This window comes from Lichenostomus cassidix, unplaced genomic scaffold, assembly GCF_008360975.1.
Source record: "Lichenostomus cassidix isolate B80296 unplaced genomic scaffold, HeHo_3.0 unassigened_scaffold_chr26, whole genome shotgun sequence".
In the NCBI taxonomy this organism is placed as follows: Eukaryota; Metazoa; Chordata; class Aves; order Passeriformes; family Meliphagidae; genus Lichenostomus; species Lichenostomus cassidix.
The window spans coordinates 927,697-948,628 of NW_028147268.1; the positions used below are offsets into that span (position 1 = coordinate 927,697).

Sequence of the window (20,932 nt, forward strand, 5' to 3'; positions counted from 1 at the left end):
GATCCTTTGGAGAAGTTTGGGAGGGGGAGAAGCAATGGAAAATAAAGGAAAAAAACATCTCCTTGTTGAGATTAACATCTCCAATGAAAATTATTGTGAAGAATAGCAACCAGAGGGCCAAAGGCAGAGAGCAGTGCCTGTGTCCAGCACGGCCCTGGTGGTCCTGGGTGGGATGGAAGTGGCAGCACACCTGGGGAGGGGGATTAGCACTGGGGGCTGCTCCCTGCCATTGCCATTCCCAGCACAGACAGGCAGCTGAAAGCAGATTTATCTGCTGGATAATGCAGGCAAAAGATTCTCAAAAGGGACGAGTTTCAAGCCAAATCGCCGGGCTGGTGCACTTCTTTCTTTAATCCCTCTGAAAAGTGTCAGTATTAGGGGGAAGGGGGAGGATGGGGAAAGGGAGGATGGGGTATCTTCACCCAAAAAAGCAGCAGAGCCACCCTGGCTGGAGCTCCATGAGGCAGCCAAGAGCTGCAGAGGTGCCTCGGAGGCACAAAGAGGAGATTAAGGCTGAAAGGCTTCAGGCAGGCCAGGAGGCTGCTGGAAAGGATGGGAAGAGCACAGGGGAAATATTCCTGGATGGCTGACAGGAGCTGCAGAGACCATCTGGGTGAGGGCAGGGAGGGCAGAGTGCCAGGGAGAGCCAGGGGAAGGAGCAGCCTGGGCAGGGGAAGGCAGAGCCTCCCTGCTGCCTGGGCAGGACCTGCTCTGAGCCTCCTCTTCCTCCTCAGAACGGGAGAACACCAGGCTGGAGCTCCCAGAGGGACACAGACATGTCAGTTCTGCAGGGAGGGTTTGTTCATCCAGCCAGGGGTGGAAGGGACCTCAAATCTCACCCCATTCCATGGGCAGGGACACCTTTGATGGGTTGAGCACCTAGGATCCTATTAAACCAAGGTAACACCCTTTTCCCTACACTGCTGTGTCTGCTTCATATTGTAACCATTTCTCAAGGCATCATTCACAGGGCCCTGAGCAGCCATCACACCTTCACTGCTTGTGGCAGCTGCTGGCCTGGGTCACCTCACAGCAGTGACCCCACAGGGGACATTTGGCTTCCCCAGCAGCCCCTGGGATCCTCCCAGGGAAAAGGGAGCTCAGAAGGGAAGGCAGAGGTGCTGGGCTCCCCTATCAGCATTCACTGCAGCCACCGGCGGCTGCTCCCCGCCAGGAATCAAAGCCTCATTGAGATGTGAATTATGAATGAAACCTTAAGCTTTTAAACTTTTAACCTGCACGTTTCTAAGAAAGTCTTAATTTAGCCAGAGACGTGGCAGGGAAGAACAATGGTTCAGGGGGAGGGAAGGATTTTCTGGGCTTTGAAAACACACCCTTTTCCCAGATGAATATTTCTTTTGCAGGGGCAAAAGGAAATCCTGATCCACGCTGACCAAAGCTGGGGACTGAAATCTGTGTTACCCTGAGCCTGTGGATGAGGCTGATGGACACCAACTCCATCCCTGCTCCTCCCTCTGCCAGGTTTCCAATTTCAAGGCACACTCTGGGATGCTTTAGTGGTGAGCAAACCCTCCAACATCACCCGAACGTGTTTGTGAGTTCATCCCCGAGCCCAGCACTGAAAGCTGGGGCTGGAGTGAAGCAGCAGAGCAGGAATTCAGGGGATTCAGCAGACAGGGGTCAGGTCACCTCACACCAAACAACACCAGGCTGGGTCAGGCTGCTGAAATCAACCCTCATTAGAAGAATAAACTGAACACTGAAGGGGTTGGAGGTGCTTTGCTCAGGGCTGGGGAGGGGATTTAGACCTTTTCCCATCAGCACAAATCCTGCCCAGCTTCCCCTCCAGCAGCTCACCCAACCTGACCAAGCTCAGGGAGGTTTTGGGGATTTTCCTTTGCTGCCATCAGAGCTTCTAAAAAACACCGAAATCACCACATTTGGGTCCTCCAGTGCTCAGAAGTCCAAGACCTGAGAGAAGGACCTGGGATGGAGCAGGACTGAGCACAAAAAAATCAGCCAAGGAGGGATGGAGAGAAGATTTGGTCCAGGATGAACCCAGAGCTTTCCCCCACTTCTGCTGCTGGGTGGTGGAAGATGCTGCTGCTCAGGGGGAGGAACCAGGCAGAACTGGGGCAAGAGAGGCAAAGCCACCCTTGGGAGCGCAAGGATTACACACCATGAGCCAGCAAAGCTCCTCGTTTTCAAAGGAGGGAAAGGCGAAAAAAAAATAATCAATCAGCCACAAATTATAAATAAAAGAGATGAAAGTTAAGAGCGAAACGAAACAAAGCCCCAGGTGGCCTCTGCCTGGGGCACTCCTGCTAATTTTAGTTTCTCAGCTCTTCCCAGAGCCGTCTGCTTCCATGACTGCACAGTTTTAGAGAATTTCCTGCAACTCCTGAAAATGCTGCACACTGGGATGGCCCAGCCTGGGTTTGGGTGGGAAAGGGGAAGGGGAGGAAGGGGAGGAAGGAGCTTGGGGGATTCCTCTCTGCTGTGACAGAGCCAAGGGGGTCCCTGAGCTGCTGTGGGGTGGCCAAAGAGCTGCTGCTGGCCATGCCATTGCGTGCCCAACACCTCCCCAAACTGGGATTTGGGACCATCCCAGTGTGGATGTGCCAATCCCAGTGTGGATAGAACCATCCCTGCAGCCCTTCCAGCCCCTCCTGCTCACCCCTCTGCTGGGATTCTCCCCCCAAACCCCCATAACCTCTGCAGAGGCTGAACAAAGCACCCCCAGCCCTTCCCTGCCCCATTCCAGCTCCCCCTGCCCAAACCTGGCTGGTCTGGGGGGCTTTGGGAAGGGGCAGAGCTGTTTTGCAGCCCCCACCTTTATTCCACAGAGAGAAACAGCAGCAGCCTCCCTCACAGAAGCAGAATGGGTTTAAATAGCTAATGAAGGAATAAATCTGGGAGCAGGAGACATTTACTGCATCCTCATTCCCACAGAGCCCCTGTGGTGTCAGGGGGGCTGCAGCACCTGCTCTGGGTGAGGCAACATGCCCTGGGCTGAGCCTCTGCCTGGCAGGGATATCAGCCCTCCCAGCCTCCACAGCCCTGCCAGGACTCGCAGGGTGAGATGCAGAACTCTATCGACAGGGACCTTCCCAGGGGGACAGAGATGGATTGGGCCACTCTGCCTCAGTGTGACACAGCAGGGATTCTTCTCTTCTGCTTGAAATCCCCCCAGGCAGCGTGTGAGAGAGCAGGAGTCATGAACTCAGCAGGGCTGGAGGCCAAGGGCTGTGCTGCAGCAGGGATGAGGATGAGGGTGAAGATCCCAAGAGGACAACCAAGGGGGTGACTGTCCCCTGTGCCCCAAACCCTGGAGCCACCCTTCCTTCAGCCTGGCAACTGTTCCTCTGCCATTTTCCTGCAGGTGGAACAGCTCTGTTTGCCTTTGTTGCTGTGCAGGAAGGAGAATCCCCAGTGCTGCTCTGAGCAGGGCAGGAGCAGCCCAAAGCCATGCTGGGATGAGCTGGGGAGGGAGGGAGGGAAGCCTGAGCAGAGCAGAATTTTGGGTTTGTCTGGGTTCAGAGCAGACATGCCCCAGCCCAGGCAGGCTGAGCTGAGCCCCACAGCCCCAGACAGAGCAGGAGCTGCCATGAGCCCAGGGGCTCAGAGCTGAGTGCCACGAGCAGCCCAGACATCCCTGTGCTGCCCACCCTCAGCCCACAGCCCAGCACTGAGGGCAAGGCAAGCACAGCCTGGGGAGACATTCAGGAGCTCAGCCCTCGGTGCATTGCACATTTCAGGGAGCTGAATGCACAGGAAAATATTCCAGATGGATTCTGAGGGATGGAGCTGCAGCACCCCACACATCCCCACAGCCCCGAGGTCACCCCTGGCATCCCAGAACAATCCTAGTGCATCCCAGAGCATCCCAGAGCATCTCAGAGCATCCCAGGGGATCCCAGAGCTTCCCACAGCATCTCAGCCATCATTTGGAGTTCAGCTTTGCCTCCCCCACCTCCCAACCACAGCCAAACTCACTCTGCCCTTTCCCTGCCCTGCTGCCTCTCCTCCCTCCCCCGTGATCCCAAAGGTCGGGTTTGAAATTCAGGGGTCAGCAGGAAGAAATGGAGCAGGGTCAGGGGTGAGGGAAGCACACAGGGGAGGAATTTCACCTCTCCAAGCGTTTGCTTCTATGAATCAGCAGCCCCAGAACTCCTGCCAGGCTGGGGGTGCTGAGCTGGGCCAGGGCAGAGCAGAGGGGACTTGTGGGGACTCAGGAGGGTGTCCCCCACCCCACAGCCCCACAGAGGGCTGCTCCTCCCTCCTGAAGGCTTCTCTCCTGTTTTTTAGCTTATCCTGAGCTTCTCGAGATGCCAGCAAGAAAACCCTCCACCTGAATGCCAAGCCCCAGAGCAGAGCTGCAGCAGAAATGGAGCGAGAGGAAATGAAAGATGTGCTTTACACATCTGGAATCTCCATTTTCCATCTGCAGAGCCAAGCAAGGCAGACGGAGAAGGGAAAGGTGCTGCAGGTTCCTCTCCAGGTGTCCATCCAGGGCAGAGTTTGGCTCGTGTTGCCTCTTCCAGCAGGGCTGGAGTGGATAAATCTATCATCCCACATTGCTATGTCATCACCATGCCCTAAACAGCAGCCTTCGGGTTTTTCCTTTAATTTACATTATCACTGCACTCCTTATCTGCCAGACATGTCCATTAGCTCTCCTTTCCCAAACTGCTCCACAGGCAGAGCCAGGCACTCAGGGAAAGCCTGGGAGGATTCCTGCCTGCTCCAGGATTTCACTCTGCTGGAAAGTGCAAATAATTCCTGTGCTCGGGAGGGGATGGATGCACCCAGCATCCCAGTGAACCTGCACGGTGGGGAAAGGGAGTGGAGAGCTGGGGATGGAGGGGGAAATCCCCTCTGGAGCACAGGGAGAGAGAGAAATCCTCATCCCCGTCCTCATCCCAATCCCTGATCCCCAGGAGAGAGGGCAGCCCCATTCCCAGGGAAGGTGGAGATCTCCTTCCATGCAGCTGCCAAGGGGAAATGTGCTGCGAGAGCAAAAAACATAAATGCTGTTTTCATGTAAATGTCCCTAATAATAAAAGTGAATGAAGAAAGCAACACATCCAAACAAGCAGTAGTACATTTGTGCTGGAGAAGCAAAAATGATTCTAAAAAAGAGAGCTTTATCAACAATTTCCAGAAGGCACGGGCTGCTCTTTAATGCTCCTCGAGGAGTAGCACAGCTCCTGCTGGACCTGGGCTGCCTGGTGCCTCTGATCACAGGGCTCTGAACAAGGCAGGCTCGCTGCAGCACACTCGAAAAACATGAAACTTGTTTGTTTTCTCAAGCAAATGCTGAGCTGCCTGTCTCACCCCAAAGCTGGTGTTCGGTGCTGTTGTTCTGTTCAGTTCCTGCTGCATTGCCCTGGCAATCCCCACTCTGGGGCTGCTGGAATCAGCCTGGTCCCAGCCCCACACCTGCACCCTGCCATGGCCAAACTCCCCGAAAAATCAATGGCAAATAGTGAAAAATATGCCCTATGCGATGAGATGTGCTTTGTTCCACAATATACAATATTCTGGAATACAGCAATCATCTGTTGATTGCTGACAGGGAAGGTCAGTGTTTATCTTGCTTTCTTTGCACTTTGGATTACAAGCCCTGGGCTGAACTCCCTGTGAAGTCAGAAAGTGTTGTTATCCCTTTTCCTGGTGGGGAAAACAGGGGCAGAAAGCAGCCTGTGTGTGTTTGAAACTCCTCAGCCTCTCCTCCACTAAACCTGCACCTTCCAGATATTCTAATTATTTATTTCTCAGTAACGAGCCCGAGCTCCTGGTGTGAAAGGCTCTGCACAAAGAAATCCTGAGAAGAAAAGCAGAGAGGATCACAGCCTCTGCCCTTTGGCTTCAAAGCCCTGCAGAATGATTTAGTCCAAATATACTCCAGAAGTGCAATTGGGCTGAGAGTCAGGAGGAAGGGGAAGGCTGGAGGAGGAGCCTCTGGTTTTATTCCAGCTCTGTTATTCACTAATTCCAGCACCTAAGGCCAGGGCAGCCCTGGTGGTGTGAATTCTCTCATAGTGAGGAGCTTGAAGAGCATCAGGCAAAGAGCATCAAAGGAGCTGGAAGGGGAGCAGGGAGAGAGATGCTCTGATTCCCCACTCATCAGCCACTGGTGACAGCAAACACTGCATTAGACCCCAAATGTTCCCTGCAGCTCGAGGTTGCAGAGCTCTCCTGGTCGCTGGGAAGGTGGAGCTCCCAGCTGGAGGCACAGCCCTGGCTCTGGGCAACACCTTCTTTCACTCTTTTCCCCTTTCCCCTTTACTCTCAGCAGCTCAATGGTCTGACTCTTATTCTTTACACTAACAGGGAGCTGGTTTGGCATCCTCTCCAAGCCCAAATACAAATCACACTCTAAACTGGTGGCAGTGCCCAATTTAAGGGGTGCCACTGCCTTTCATGAGCAACTCAAGACAAACAATTCCCACCTGCAGTCCCCCAGCTCTGTGTGCTGCTGGCTCCCAGCTTTCCAGGATTCTCAGGCTGCTTTGCCTAAGGCCTGCAGGCAGCTTTATGAGATTAAAGCCCGGCACACAATAAATAATTTAGCAGCTAACCACAAAAAAACCCCTTCCCGTGCTGTATAGGAGCGAGGCTGTATGATGTGTACATTCATTTTAAATGCACATCACTTTCATGTACATGGATCTGTTTGATGCAGAGCTGTGTAACTGAGTGAGAGAGAACAACTCGAGAGGTGCAGGGCAGGAGATGCTGGCAGGGGTGACGGGACAATTGCTGACGAAGCCTCTTGTTAATTATTGCCTGTGCTGCTGCCTGTTCTCCCCTGTTTGCATCTCTGTCCAAGGAATCAGAGCCTTAAACCCTCTCTCTGTTCCTCCACCATCAGCCCCTGCTCCCAGTGAGCTCCCAGTGTGAACTGGGAGTGACTGGGGTTCTCTCCCCCAGCTCAGCAGCAAACCCCATGGGAATGACAGCTTTGGCTCACAGCCTGGGCAGTGCTCAGGTTAAGTTTTGCTGGTTTTTTTGCCCAGGTCGCAGCCAGGAAACCCCATGGCCCTTCCACACCTCCAGGGAATTCTGGAATTCCCAAATCCCCTGGGGTGCTGCATTCCCTGTGCCCAGCAGCTCCTCAAAGCAGGGTTTCTCTCCTGCTGCTATTTCCAGGCTGGGCTGCCTGCAGAGCTCCCCGAAGGCAAGGCAGAGCTCTGCTCGGCAGGAAGGGGCAGAGGCTCGTGAAGGGCAGGGGAGGTGTGGAGCTCATGCATCATAGCAGGACTAATGGACTCTGCTAATGCACAGACTGCTCGTGCCCCATCCCTGCCTGCCTGTAAACACCGGGAAGATGCTCTGCTGATGGATTTGCCATCCCAAACCTGCACCATTTCACAGCCCTGCACACGCTGTGCTGCCCCAGCCAGCAGCAAAAGGCACCCAACGGGCTGAGAGATCCATCAGGGCATGGAGAGAATGTTCAAGGAGCATCATCAGACACCCAGGGAAGCCTCACAGCCATCCCCACCTCAAACCACAGCCCTGCTGCTTTTCCATGGCATCTCACCCCCTGATTGTCCCCAAATCCCAACCTTTTTGCAGCAGCAGCAGCAGCTCAGGGGCTGTGGCAGTGCCCAAGGCTCTCCCTGCACATTCCCCAGTCTCCCCCAGCACATTTGTGGTTTCCACATTTGTTTTTTCTGCCTCGAGGAGGCATTTAGAGAAGCAACACAGCCTGGTCTTCTCACAGTATTTCTTGCCACCCAGGGATTGAAGATCTTACAAATGGACCAAAACCTGTGTTATTTTGACCTCTGAGGATTTTAAAAGCCTGCAGAAAAATATGTTTATAGTAAAGAGAGCATGAACTTCTTGACTCTTGAGTGGAAAGGCAGGAGGCTGACACTGCCCTACTCCCAAACCCAACACCACCCAGAGCACAGCAACTCCTTCAGCTCCACACTCCAAGAAAAACAGGACAAGGCAGGAAAACTAACAGGAGTTCCCAGAAGAGTTTGGAATTTTGTGATGTTTTTCACCAAGATCATTCCGAGTAGAAACTCATTATTGAACTTGATGAAAACATTGTGAAACGGAGGAGGAATAACTTCTGCCTCACTTGATGCTCATAAGGGAGATAATACCTCCGAGGCAAGGTGTGAGGATGAATTATCTCCTAGAGATGTTTGAGATAAAATCCCTGTTTGGATGGAGTCCTGAGCACCCTGGGGTGGTTGGAGGTGTCCCTGCTCATTGTGGGGCTGGATGGCCTTGGGAAGTCCCTTGCAGCCCCAGCAATTCCATGATTCCAGAGGCAGGATGGATGTATTCCAGGCAGGATGTATTCCATGGATAAAGCTGCTCAGCCACTCACAGCCCCACTAACCCCACTCCATCCAGAACGGAACCAAATGCCCTCCAAAATTCCGGGCTGATTTTTCAAGGTGCCTGAACCTGCGTAAAACCCACAGTCATCCCCATCTCCTGAGCCAAGAAATGAGATTAAAGCAGCCTCAGAGCTCACCTGGCTCCATTTCCCATCCCCAGCACTTCCTGAACACCTGCCCCTTCGCTCTCCAGCAGCTCTGGAAATATCTGCCAACTCCTGGCTTTTTCCTGATTGGACTTGCTCTGGCAGGCAGCAGACAGCAGACCCCGGGAAGGGATGCTGGCAGAAGGAGAGGCCAATTTCGTGCCATGAGGAGGTGGCAGGGACATTCCTGAGTGCTCAGACCTAGAGATGAGAGGGCTCTGGCAGCTCTGCCCCATCCCCAGCTCCAAACACAGCCCAGTTCACTCCTCTGGCTTCCATCACTTTCCCTATATCCTTGCACAAATTCCAATTAATAAGACTCCAGCTCCTGGCTATGAACAGTGCAAATGTAAGGGACCATGGGGCATTTTGGGGACTAATTTCTGAGGTTTGACAGCACAGATGGAAGCAAAGGGGAATTACTTTCTGAGGCTGGAAAATCCTTGTTTAGGGAGAAAATGCATCCCAGCTCCTGCAACCACAGCAGCAGTACAGGACCAAACAAATCCCCCCTTATTTCACATCCTAGCACAAAAACCAGACTTTTTCCCTCAGACTTTTCAATTAAACAACTTCTTCAGCCAAACAAGAACCATCTGCCCTCTCACACCTCTGCTGGGATGCCGGGATCTGCGCTCTGAGGGTGATGGATTGACCACAGAACCAGCAGAGCCCCTGACCTCCCAACCCACAGCTAAAACCAGGCAAATCCTTTGGAAGGCGCCTGCAAATGGATGATTTTCATCTGTTCAGTAACAGCCTCGTGTCCTCTTGGCTTCTCCACACGCTGATGCAACCGAGTTGTTCCTGAAGTGCCACGGAATGCGCGTGCGGGGGAGATAATGAAGGATAAACTACCGGGATGAGATAACCATCCATAGAATGAAGTCATCTAAGGACAGGTTCGGACATATATATTTCATTGTGAAAGACCTCTTTTATTCCCACTAATGGAACAAATTAAATCAGCCAAGCTGAATAAAACTCTCACGTCCCAAGACGTAACAACGCACTTAAAAGTTCTCCTTTCCTCTGGCGGCACAATCCAATCACTCATCGCTGTCCCTTGGAAAAGTGGAGGTGGGGAGCAAGGACACAGTTCAGCAACTCAACAGGTAATAGTTTTCCATCATGGAAAGAGTCCCAGCGCTGTGTATTTGTCTGCAGACAGATCCCAAGCAGCTCTCTGGGAGTGACCTCACACTCTGGGGTGGATTTGAGGCACGTCCTGCATGGCTGTCCTTGGGGCAGAGTGTCACAGGTATCCAGGACAATGTGGGATACTCATTTTTCCAGGAGAATTGGGGGTGATTTCATCTGCACACTTTATCCTTCACCTCAGGGCACCTGAAATAAGCACACCTGGGCCCTTGCCTGCAGCACTGCAACACCTCCAGCATCTCCTAGCACACTGATTAAATCCTTATCACACCTGAGCAATTCAGTGCTGGGTGAAACCCAAGTACAACATCACCATTCCCACTTTTCACTTGCCTGTGCCACCCAGCAGCATTCCCAGCTCATGGGAAGGCAGGAAAGGCTGCAGGAACTGCATTTTTCCAACAGCCAGCATAAACAGCATGATGGAAAAATAATACCTCGACGGCGACTGGCAGACAGAGAAGAGACATTTATTTATTCTTGATCACAAACAATGTCCTGCATTGACAGGCTGAATGAAGGGCACTTCACTGATTTATTAGACCTAATAAGAACCAGACCTTTCGGGATGAAATACAAGATTGATTTTTAGTGGTGAGCCTCTCTGCCATCGCAGGCTGTGCGCTCAGGCTGATGAGATGGAACCAGGCGTGCACAGGGACACCGAGCTGACACAGCTCGGGGGTGAGCAGGGGAAATAAATGGGAGGGTTTGCACAGGGAAGGGGAGATGGGATGGAAACAAGGCCATAACAGCCCTGCACACCGAGGGTTCCTCTCTTCTCCCTGCAATCCTCCTCTCTCCCACTGTGTATCCCAAGAGCAGCAAACTGCTGGGAAGTTTAAGGGCAACTCTGGTGCAATTCCTGGGAAATCTCTCAGCCAGACCTTCCCCAAGAATCTGCCTTCCTGAGGAGCCCCTCTGAACAGAGCAATTTTCACATCAGCCTCAGCATCTCGCAGGCAAACCACATGAGCTGAGTTCCGTGGATGCCGTTTTTCCATCAGGAAAAAGACAACTAGCACAGCAGTGCTTAGCTTGAGGCCCTATTAATAGCAGTTCTAATTATATGGCTGCAAATTTAATTCATGGCAATGATTAGTGTCAAAATCAAAGGCATCACACATCAATATTGATAGAATTGTATGAAGCCCATAAACAGAACAAGCAAGCTGACACATCTCCCCCCAGCACTTAGTTGCTGTTAACTGTTGCATTAATGTCCCTTCTCATTTTGCTTGATGAAAATGGTTTTGTTGGAGGAACCCACGATTCTGAGTGGTTATGTATCCAACATGATCCTTTCCTCTTGTTCCCACAGCCAGGAGGCTGAGGTGCTTTGGCAGGAGAGCAGGAGGGAGGACATAGGTGAGAGAACTCAGTGTTTCCAGTAAGGAATTCTCAATTTGAAAGGTTTCAGAGCTGCCTCCCTGACTGCTCCAGCCACACAAAAACGCCTTCCCTGAAAGCCCAGACTGAGCCAGCAGCTTGTTTCCAAAGGAAATCAACAGCTGTGGGCGAGGGAATAGGTGTGACAGAGCTTTCAGACATCAATTGTGTGGGCAGATCTGAGACGGAGGAGGACACCAAGGAGATCAGGTGGAAAAGGCGTCTCCACAAATCCCTGGCACTTACAGAGGTGCTGAACATTTCCACCGTCCTTTCACAGATGGGGAAGGAGAGATAAGGAAACAGTCCTGAGCATCCTGAGCACTCGCTGACTTCAAGACATGTGTGGTTATCTTGGAACAGTCACAAAATCCGGAGACAACCTGTTAACTTCCCCCAGGCCTCGCCTCCTCTGCAGCCAGAGCCCCTCAGCCCGGCACAGAGCTGCTTCCCACGCCTCACCTGGGCTCTCTCAGGCCATGCAAAAGATAATCCCACGTGTCAAATGAGGGAAAATCTGCTGAAGGTGTAGACAGGACTGTGAGAGAGAGAGCAGCAGCATCCCCAGCCCCACAGAGGGGAGGATGGGACCATGATTGTTCCCGTTAATTCCAGGGGGATGGATCCCATCAGCTGCAGGCAGCTCTAATGTTAAATAAGGGCAGATGCCATGGAAGCCTGACTGTAGTGAATGTCTGGAATGCATTCACTCCAGAGATGGGGCAATTTTCATCAAACAGATGAGGGATTCCAGGTGAAGGATTCCACAGCCCTCCCTCTGGACAGCGGAGCATGAATGGATTAACTTCGCATCAAAAACTGTTCAGTGTAGACTAGCACCAGGAATTAAACCCTGCTGGAGAGACTGCTGCTTCTGTAATCCTTCATAATTCATGGAACAAGCCCGTAAATACCTCGTGTGCAGGCACAGCCTCTGCATGAGGAGCCTCCCCTGTCCCCAAACCCTGCACAGAGCGAGCTCCAGGCTGCATCCCCAGGCTGCATCCCCAGCTCCGAGCTTGGCACGTGCATTTGGGATGTGCTGAGGGCTCCTCTTCCTTCCATTTAGCTAAAAAAACCCCTGCAGCTCTCCCCTGTGCCACACAGGGAAGCAGGGAAGTGAAGGGCTCTGCTTTACAAGCTCCCTCTCCCCCACGTTCAAAATTGCCCCACTGACACTCGAGAGGCACCAGGGAGGCACCTAATTTACTACTACTCAGCACTTGTAAAGTGCTGAATGAATATTAATGAACTGATGTAATTAAAATGATGCCGACATTCAAGTGTAGTATCTGCCTGTCCTTGTATCTTCCTGGATAGATGAGGAAGAAATTCCCTGCTGCTTAAGGACTCAAAAAATTAACAGCCTGCTGTTGATTACATTTGTTAACTCTTTCCCTGGCATGAAGGAGCAGGGGCTGCATTTAGCAGGTTCACCTAATGCTGTCATTTAGAGCTGAGGTTAATTAGAAGGCTCTCAGCTTGCCAGGGCAGAATTTCCAAGGCTGGTTTTGCTGGAGCTGGATCAGACCCACTGCTGAGCTGCCTTCCAGCTGCAGCTCCAGCTCGAATGAAGACCAACAAGAGCTCTTACTCCTCTGTTTACACCCCAAGGCCACTTCCAAACTAATTTTAAACACAGAACTCCTCAGAGTTCCATTCCAACTCAGAATATTCTATGATTTTGTAACTCAGAAGTCACAGTTGGACTTCAAAAGGCTAAAAGTCATTCAAGGTCAGGTTGGACACGGCTTTGGAGCAACCTGGTCCAGTGGAAGGTGTCTTTGCCCATCTCCCTTCCAACCCCAAACATTCTGTGACTCTCAGCTGAGCCCCACCAAAGCCCTCCTCAGTGTGTGTGATGCAGAGGATGAGGAATGTCCCAGGACTGATCAATCATCCAGCACTGGGGGGAAGAGCAGGAGGGAAGCAGGAGGACTCTGCCCTGAGGCTCTGTTCCAGAAGCAGCCACATTAACCCATTCCTATCTCTCCATGACCAAAATCCTACCACCATCAGCAGCTCCAAAGGCTTTGCAACTCACAGTCTTCTACACCAGGTGCAGAAGGATTGCTGGGAAGCAAAACTATTGCAAGATTTCCATCTGACCTGGTTTGGTTCTTTTTCCAGGACCATCCTGCAGCAGCTTCCACTGCACCTTTCCCAAAACCTGGCACTTCAAAACAAACCACACAAAGAGCACTGAGGGCTGAACTCTTCCTCACCAACCCCAGGCTCTCTGCAACTCAAATCTTGAGATTTCCACTCCTGCTTCACTCCCAGTATCACACTGGAAAACACCCATAAGACACAGCAGCAGCAACACACATCAGAGCATCCTGAGAGAGACAAACCCAGCTCTCCACAGCCACAGCCATGGGCTTACCTTCTTCAGCCTGCCTGTCTTGGTGCCCACGAAGACCACGCTGTAGCCGTTGTAGACGTAGGAAGCCACGGAGGTCATGCGGTCGCGGCTGGAGGTGAAGAGTGTCACCCCATCCACGGGCACTGAGCCCCCCAGGGGCTGGTTGATGTCCAGCCCACAGAAGTTGTCATCGATGGGGACTGGCTGGAGAGAGAAGGGTTGAGAAGCTGTGAGTGAAACGGAGCCCAGGGCAGCCCTGCATGCCCAGGGTGGTGTGGGAGGAACTGGTGGTGCCGCAGCAGGGTGGGAGCCACCAACATGCCACCCCCTGCCAGCTCCAGCCACCTTCTGCAGTGCTCCCCCAGCTTCCAGAGCCCTGGGGTGGGAATGGCAAAGACTGCCATGAAGCTGCACACCTTTATTCTGCCTTAACACCATCCCTTCCCTCATTGCCATCACCACTGTAGGGTGAGAACATGGATTAAAGGGAAAGAGGGCTATGCCTGCTCTGAATTCAGAGAAACTGAGGCACAGACGGGCTGATCCTACCCTGCAAGCTTGTATTGCATTGGGACAGGGATTGATCCTGGCTCTCAAGGGCTCCCACAGCCAACCCAGCCCATCCTTACCGCTTTGGTGCACTGGACATCCTTGCCCAGCAGCCAGTTGAGCTCCAGGTTGCCCTCGCCCTGGTAGCAGGACTGCAGGCGCTCCTTGATGTGGGTGTTGATGGTGCGGATGGGGAAAACACAGAGCGCAGAGTCATCAGGAGGGTGGTGGTACTGCTTCTGCCCCTTGGAGAAGATGGCAAAGAGCACATCCTCCTGGGCTGTGATGTTGAGGGCCCTGGCCAGCACCTCCCCGGGCTTGGACAGGTATGCAGCCTGCAGCAGCCGGTACTCGGTGTCCCCCTTGACGCAGCCGAAGGGCAGGGACACGTACGAGTGGAACTTGGGGTCGTCCTTGCAGAGGCGCACGATGCGCGAGGTGTAGAAGAGGTCGCTGGCCGAGTTGATGGAGACACCCTCGGGGGTCTCGGGCTGCACCGTCAGGAAATACACGAAGTTGCCGCTGGCGAAGCCATAGATGTAAAAGATGTCAAAATGAGAAACCAAGGCCAGCGTGTCCGAGGGGATTTTGATGAGGGACGAAACAAAGTCACTGTGGAGCTCGTAATCCAACATCGCCGACGACTCCGGGTCCCGCGGCAGCTTGCGGCTGGACAGGGTGGGGAAATAATCCTGCTTGCCATCCACCGCCGTGCCGATGAAGAGCTTCCCGTCCTCTCCCTCGGAGCGCACGATCACCCCGTACATGGTGCCCGTCTTGTTGACGCTGGACAGGTAGTGCTCCTTCTTGTGTGAGGGCTCCACCAGGATGAAGAGGTCGTCGAGGCGCAGCAGCTTGCAGACGCCCTGGTAGAGGCTGCCGCACGCCAGCAGCCTGTTCTCCGAGTAGTCGATGATGAGCAGCTTGTTGACGTTGTTGGTGAGCGTGAGGATCTCGCTGCATGGCTGCACGATGAGGGGAGGGTAGCAGGACTTGTTGTCCTCCTCAGGACCGGTTTTGTGAGCCACCAGAATGGTCAGGTTCCCCGAGAGCTTGTAAACCCTGTTGATGGCCCCCACGTAGACGGCCCCGGTGCCCCGGTGCACCGTCAGGTGGTTGAACGTCCAGTCCCGGTGCTCCGAGTGGAAAGTGTTGAACAAGGCGTTGCTGGACACGTTCCGGGAGAGCGAGGCCAGGAAGAGGCAGAGCAGAGCCACTGACCAGCCATCAGAGTCCAGTACCCGAGGCCAGTTCCTCCTCTGATCCATCCTGGGAAAGGCAAACTCCGTGTCCCCCGTGCGTGTCCTGAGCCCCGGCAACGTCCCTCACATGGTTCTGTGGAGAGACAAGAACCACCCAGAGCAAAGGATTAGATCCCCTGTGCCCTGCAGATAAAATTCAAAGGAGGATTTCTAATTACACAGTCCTTGAGATAAAGTGAGGATGTCTCTGAGCACAACAAGAATTAAGCAAGTCCACAACTTAGTGGTGAACAGCTCAGGCTTGATGCTTTGCCACTTGTTTCAGCCCCTGCATGTTAATTTGTGCTGTGCTTTGGCTGTTTGGAATGCGCTCTGCTCAGCCAGGGGAGGGAGAAGCAGCTCCAGCCCAAGACAAAGCCTGCAGCTCACACCCCCGAGCATCCATCTGCAATCTTGGCTAAAAGGATGTCTCCTGCAGGGTGTGTTGCTGGAAGCAGCAGAGGAAATAAGAGCTGTTCTTTACCTATAAACCCTCTCTGATTTAATTTGGAAACCTGAGGAAGAAGCCTCGTGCAGGCAGGTTCATTGAGCACAGACACACTGGAGGTGCTGACATCTGCCCTCAGCCCCTCCCCAGAGCCAGAGGTGCCTCAAGCAGCTTTTTGGCAGAAACTCCTTCACAAGGTACTTTCCTGCCAAAAAGCAGCTGCCACCGAGGTGGGAGCACATGGTCAGACCAGCCACCAAACCCTTCCAGCAGCACCACAGGCAGGGGAGAGACCACCAGTCTAGGGCAGCTTGCTCAGCCTGACCACAGGTGGGTCTGAGCGCACAGACACAGAAAACCACCACAAAGTTCTCCTTTACCCCAAATTATGCATTCCTTTCGTGCTCCAGGTTGGGCAGGCAAAGGAACCACTTCAGAGACATCATCCATCACCTCAGGGTCACCCCAGCCCTGGGGAGATGCTGAGGCTGAGGCACCAACCCTGCACCCATCCCCTCCCAGGCCAGAGCCATGGACAGCCCTGTGCTGGGTGCTGGGGCAGCAGGCTGTGCCCTCACCCCGATCTGGTGGGTGCTGCCCTGCTTAGGCATTTCAAACAATTCCCAGCACTGCACAGCCACCCTGAGCTGGTGAGTGTCACCGAGCAGCCTCTCCTTAGGCTTGTTCCCGCCGGGAGATGGAGACGGCTGCTGCTCAGAGGTGACAAAGGAGCTCTGTCCCCGCGCTGCCGTCTCCGTGTCCCTGACAGGAGACACGACAGGAGAGAGGCAGCGGTAATGGGTTTCTCATTCTGCTCAGGGAGACATTTCCCCAGCTGCTCCCCTCTCGCTGCCAGGCTCAGCATTCCCACCTTTGGCTGTGCAGTTTCTCTGTCCCAGGGAGGACACAGACCATGCCATGTCCCTGTTTTTTTGGGATGGTTGTGGCAGAGAACAGCTGCTCCTGCCTTCCCCCACATCCAGAGCAGCACCATGGGGACTCCCTGATTCTCCCCATTAAAATTCTGAGTGAACATCCCAACACCATTCCCTGAGCTCAGAATCTTCCCAAATGCCACAATTCAAATGTTCCCAAGGATCTGATGGAGGAAGACTCTCCCTGTGGTGGGCAGTGACATCTGAGCTCAGGGGCCTCAGAGCAGCTTTGCCTGGAACCCCACAGTGCCCCAAGTCCTGGGACATCATCCTCTATAGGCTCTGGTTCCAGGGAAGCCCCAAAAGGGAGAGATCCTGCAGAGAACAGGAGGATGTTATGCTGTAAAGCTCAGCACCCACAATCTTCCTGCTCAGCAGCTTCCAATTGTTAAAAAGTTGTTCCATTGCAAAGTGAGACAAGGACAGTGCAGGCTAGAAATGAATGCATTTAAATAATTCAACTTTACATGCATCTGGATGTGTGGGACAACAGCAGCTCTGCACTTTGACCACAGCAGTTTTACATCTTTTCCAGCAATGTTTCCATCCCGAGGCAGCACAAATCCAGCACAACCTGGAGCTGCAGTGAGCAGAGCTGTCAGCTGCAGCCCAACCTCTCTGCTGTGCCTCACCGTGAAGGTTTTGTGGACTATTTTGAGCAGTCACTTCCCACGGCAAGAGACATCATCCAGGAAGGAGGATCTGTGCTTTCAAACGTGCTCTTTGGGGTGCAGGGTGAGCAGAGCTCAGCAATAGACACCAAACAGCCAGAGGAACCCACTGCCTGCAGGGTCAGCTGGGATTTTGGAAGGAATTCTTGGCTCAAAGGGTGGGGAGAGGCTGGCAGAGGTTGCCAGATGTGGCTCCATCACCCCTGGAAGTGTCCAAGGCCAGGCTGGACAGGGCTTGTAGCAACCTGGGCTGGTGGAAGGTGTCTCTGCCCCTGGCAGGGGTGGAATTAGATGAATTTTAAGGTTCCTCCCACCCCAAACCATCCTACAATTCCCTTTGGAGGCCAAACACCTGGGGAGTTAAACACCAGCAGAATGGGAGGTTTTAACTCTGATCCTTAATACCATTTGATCATTAATTTTTCCTCTCTCTCTCTCTTTTTTTTTTTCCTGAAGAGAGTTTTAAAATACAGCCTCAGAAGCAATCTGCAGCTATTAGTAACGCAAGGTGAAAGCGAGAGTAAATTCAGGGACACAATATAAACCCAAGCAGCTGAAAGGCCTCAATTAGGCTGAAAGGAGTTATCTGGTATTTAAATAATTATTAGATTGAAGGAATAATCACAGGTCTGAGCCGATTTTTTTCCCCCACTGTCATCCTAATGGAGACTATAATATTATTATTCAAATGCCCATGATTCTCATTGAGGGGGGAAGAAAAAAGGGCTCATTTAATCTCCATGCGACAGGGCTTCAGGAGGCACCATTAGTCATTTCTCTCATTTCAGCTGTCACTCACTCATGGGCACCACGGTTTGTCATTAGGGGCATTTTGTGCACACACACACACGCACAAAAAAAAATTAAAAAAGGGAAAATTAAAGCCAAAACAACAAGAGAATCTCCTGTGGCAAATGACGGCTCAAAGGCACAATTCTGATGTCACCAGAGCGGCAGCTGTGTTTGCCTGGTGGCCATGGTGGCTTTTCTTTTGGGGTGGGGTTGGTCTGGTGAGCAGTGATTGACACACTGGGCTCTCACCCATCCCCTCTGCTCCATCAGCTCCTGTATTCCTGGGATATTTCACCCCCTTGGATGTGCTGCAGCACCTCCAGGACACAGCAAAGCATCCCCAGTGCCTTCAGTGACCCCAGAACCTGCTCTGACCCCTCCATCCTCACTGACCCCTCCATCCTCACCTCACCCTCCCAGCCCCACAAGCTTTTCCCACTCTGTCCCTGTGTTTCCCCTGCCCCGAGGCCAGCAGGGTCCCCAGGGATTTATGGAGCAGACCATAAATCCCCCGCTGGCTCTGTGGGGTTGTCTCCCTGCACAAACCCTGCTGAGGAATTACAGAGCCTGCCAGGAGGGGCAGAGGGGCTGGGATTGCTTTCTAAGCTGGGGGTGGTTCTGCCCTTTTCGTAGCCCCACAAGATTCATGGCCAGGAGCAGGGAGAGCAGCAGCTCCCAGTGCTGACCTCCCTGCAGGTCACCAGGCTGTCACTGGGCTGTCACCAGGCTGTCACACCCCCAGCATTGTCCAAAGGGTCACCAGGAGGGCAGGCTGCAAGTGAGAGACCCAAAGGCAGAGCAAACCCTTTGGAACAACCTCAGCCTTGCAGCAGCCTGAGCCTTTCCCTGGGCATTGGCTCCATATTGGATCTGCCCACAGAATTAGGGGAAAAACTATGAGTTTGGGAATTTCTTTGTGGCAAGTGGGAACAGAATTAGGGGAAAAACCATGAGTCTGGCCATTTCTTTGAGCCCACATCCCTTCTGGAACCCATCGGGAATTTTCCTGTGAAACCTTTCCAAGCCTTAAAGCTGCTGCAGTGATTGATCCCCTTGAAGGAGTGACATTCAGGACACATTTGTCAGCTATGGAGGAAGACCTTACAGTAGTTAATAGGGTTTGGGTTTAATTAGACAAAAGGTCTGAGCCAAACTGTCTGCTGGAAGCTTCTGCAAGGCCTGGGATGTTTCCAGCATGGATCAGAGGTCTGGATGCTCCGTGCTGCCTCTTTGGCCACCAGGGCCAGATGAGCCTTCCTTGTTCTCAGGTCTTTCTCCAGCAGGAGAAGCCTTGGCACATCCATGCCCTCAGCAGAGGGTTTCCCTGGCCACCCCTGGCAGGGTTTTGGGGAGCCTTGGCAGTCATCCTCCCCACCCAGCAGTGCCACCACCCTGAGCAGAGCCTGACCCCAAATGGAGTTAGTGGCAGCTCAATGTGAATCACTGGAATTCTGCAACAAAGAGCAACCAGGACAGCTCCCACCACCTCTTTGCATTTTTTTTCTTTAATATGTTGACCCCAACAACAATAAGAGCAAGTTGTAAATCACCAGTGAGGTGCCTGGAGTCAGTCTGAGGTTTCTCCAGAGGTTACTGCCCCACAGGGATGACAAATAACAAGCTTTTCCTAAAACACAACCTGAACCCTTTGGGTTTTGGACCCAAATCCACCTTCCTGGCTCGCCCTGTCCCTGCTCTGTGCTGGCAGCCACCAGCAGGAACCACGCCAGGAGCTGTGTCTCCCCTTCCCAGAGCTGCTCATTCCCAGGGATGGCATTTCACAGGCTCGGCAGAGTTCTGAGAAAGAGTTAAGAGGGCAAAACACAGCATTGTGATTATTGCTTCCTCCAGGCCTGGGACAAGGAAGAGGAGGGGAAGAACAGAACCCAGCCACGAAAAGGCATTTCCCTGATAACAAACACCAGCGCAGGAATTATGCACAAAATTTGTCCAGAGCCCAGATATTTGTTTAGCCAACACACACTGTGCAAACCTCCTCTCGCCTCCACCTCCCTCCTGTGCTCACACATCCCAACAGGCCCAGAGAAACAGAAAACCCAACCAGGGACCTGCCCTGAGCCCCAAACTGACAGCTGTGGTTTGGAGGGCAGGACGAGCACATGTAATGCCACCCCTGGCCTTGTCCCACATTTGCTGGACAGGCCTGGACAAGCTGTGCTCCTCCCTCCCCATCCCTGGGGAGATCCAAAGCAGGCCCCCAGCTGTGACTGTCACCCAGCTGTGCCTCACAGCTGGACTCATTTAACCCACCAACCCCCAGGGCTCCTGCAGAAATCCATCCCCAGCCTGGACACCTCCGCGGCAGAAATGAGACACCTTTTCCTTTCCCCGCGCTGACACTTGACACCTGCTCTCTGAGAAACCACAGCTGGCAGCTATTGAGCCTCGAGTGCACTGCTGTGAAATAGCTCATAAATTACCTTGCTGGGAGAGGGGAGCTGGGCAAGGAGGACTTGATTCCCCAGGCAGTCCCCGAGGACAAACTGGAGGCTGGTGACAAGCTGACGTGCAGCAGCGCGGAGCAGAGCAGACCAGGATTTTCCCGGCTGCCTTGAAGTCTGACACCGAGGGGAAATTTAACACTTCTGAAGTTTCATAGCTGCTTTAGTCAAGTTTTGGGAAGGCTCAGGTTCAGCCAAACGTGTGTAAACAGGTCACTGGCTTTGGACAGAGTTAAAATAATAAGAGTTGGACAGAGAGTTGTGAGTGTCTGGTGCAGCCTCCTGCTGCAAGGCCAGCTGTTATAACCATCACTGCAGTGGTGTTGCTCTAAATTGTCCTTAAGGACCCCCAGAAACAGAACCCACAACCCCTCCAGGCAATCTAGGCCACTTTGATGTGCCTCAGAAAGTGCTTTTCCTGCTTTCCTACCTGAGTCCTGCTG

General features: G+C 53.0%; 1 protein-coding gene across 3 annotated transcripts in view; it reads right to left on the reverse strand.

The window, feature by feature from the left end:
- Nucleotides 1–20,932, reverse strand: part of PLXNA2 (plexin A2) — a 137,927-nt gene that overhangs the window by 104,498 nt on the left and 12,497 nt on the right. For 2 of the 3 annotated variants that reach the window (XM_085044352.1, XM_085044353.1), the window contains exons 2-3: nucleotides 14,021–15,275; nucleotides 13,413–13,595 (exon numbers count right to left, since the gene is read on the reverse strand). In XM_085044352.1, the coding sequence (XP_084900478.1) occupies nucleotides 13,413–13,595; nucleotides 14,021–15,208 (1,371 nt within the window). In that variant the 5' untranslated portion in view covers nucleotides 15,209–15,275. Of the gene's footprint in view, nucleotides 1–13,412; nucleotides 13,596–14,020; nucleotides 15,276–16,500; nucleotides 16,594–20,932 lie in introns of those variants that run through there. The other variant, XM_085044354.1, reaches the window with a different exon arrangement.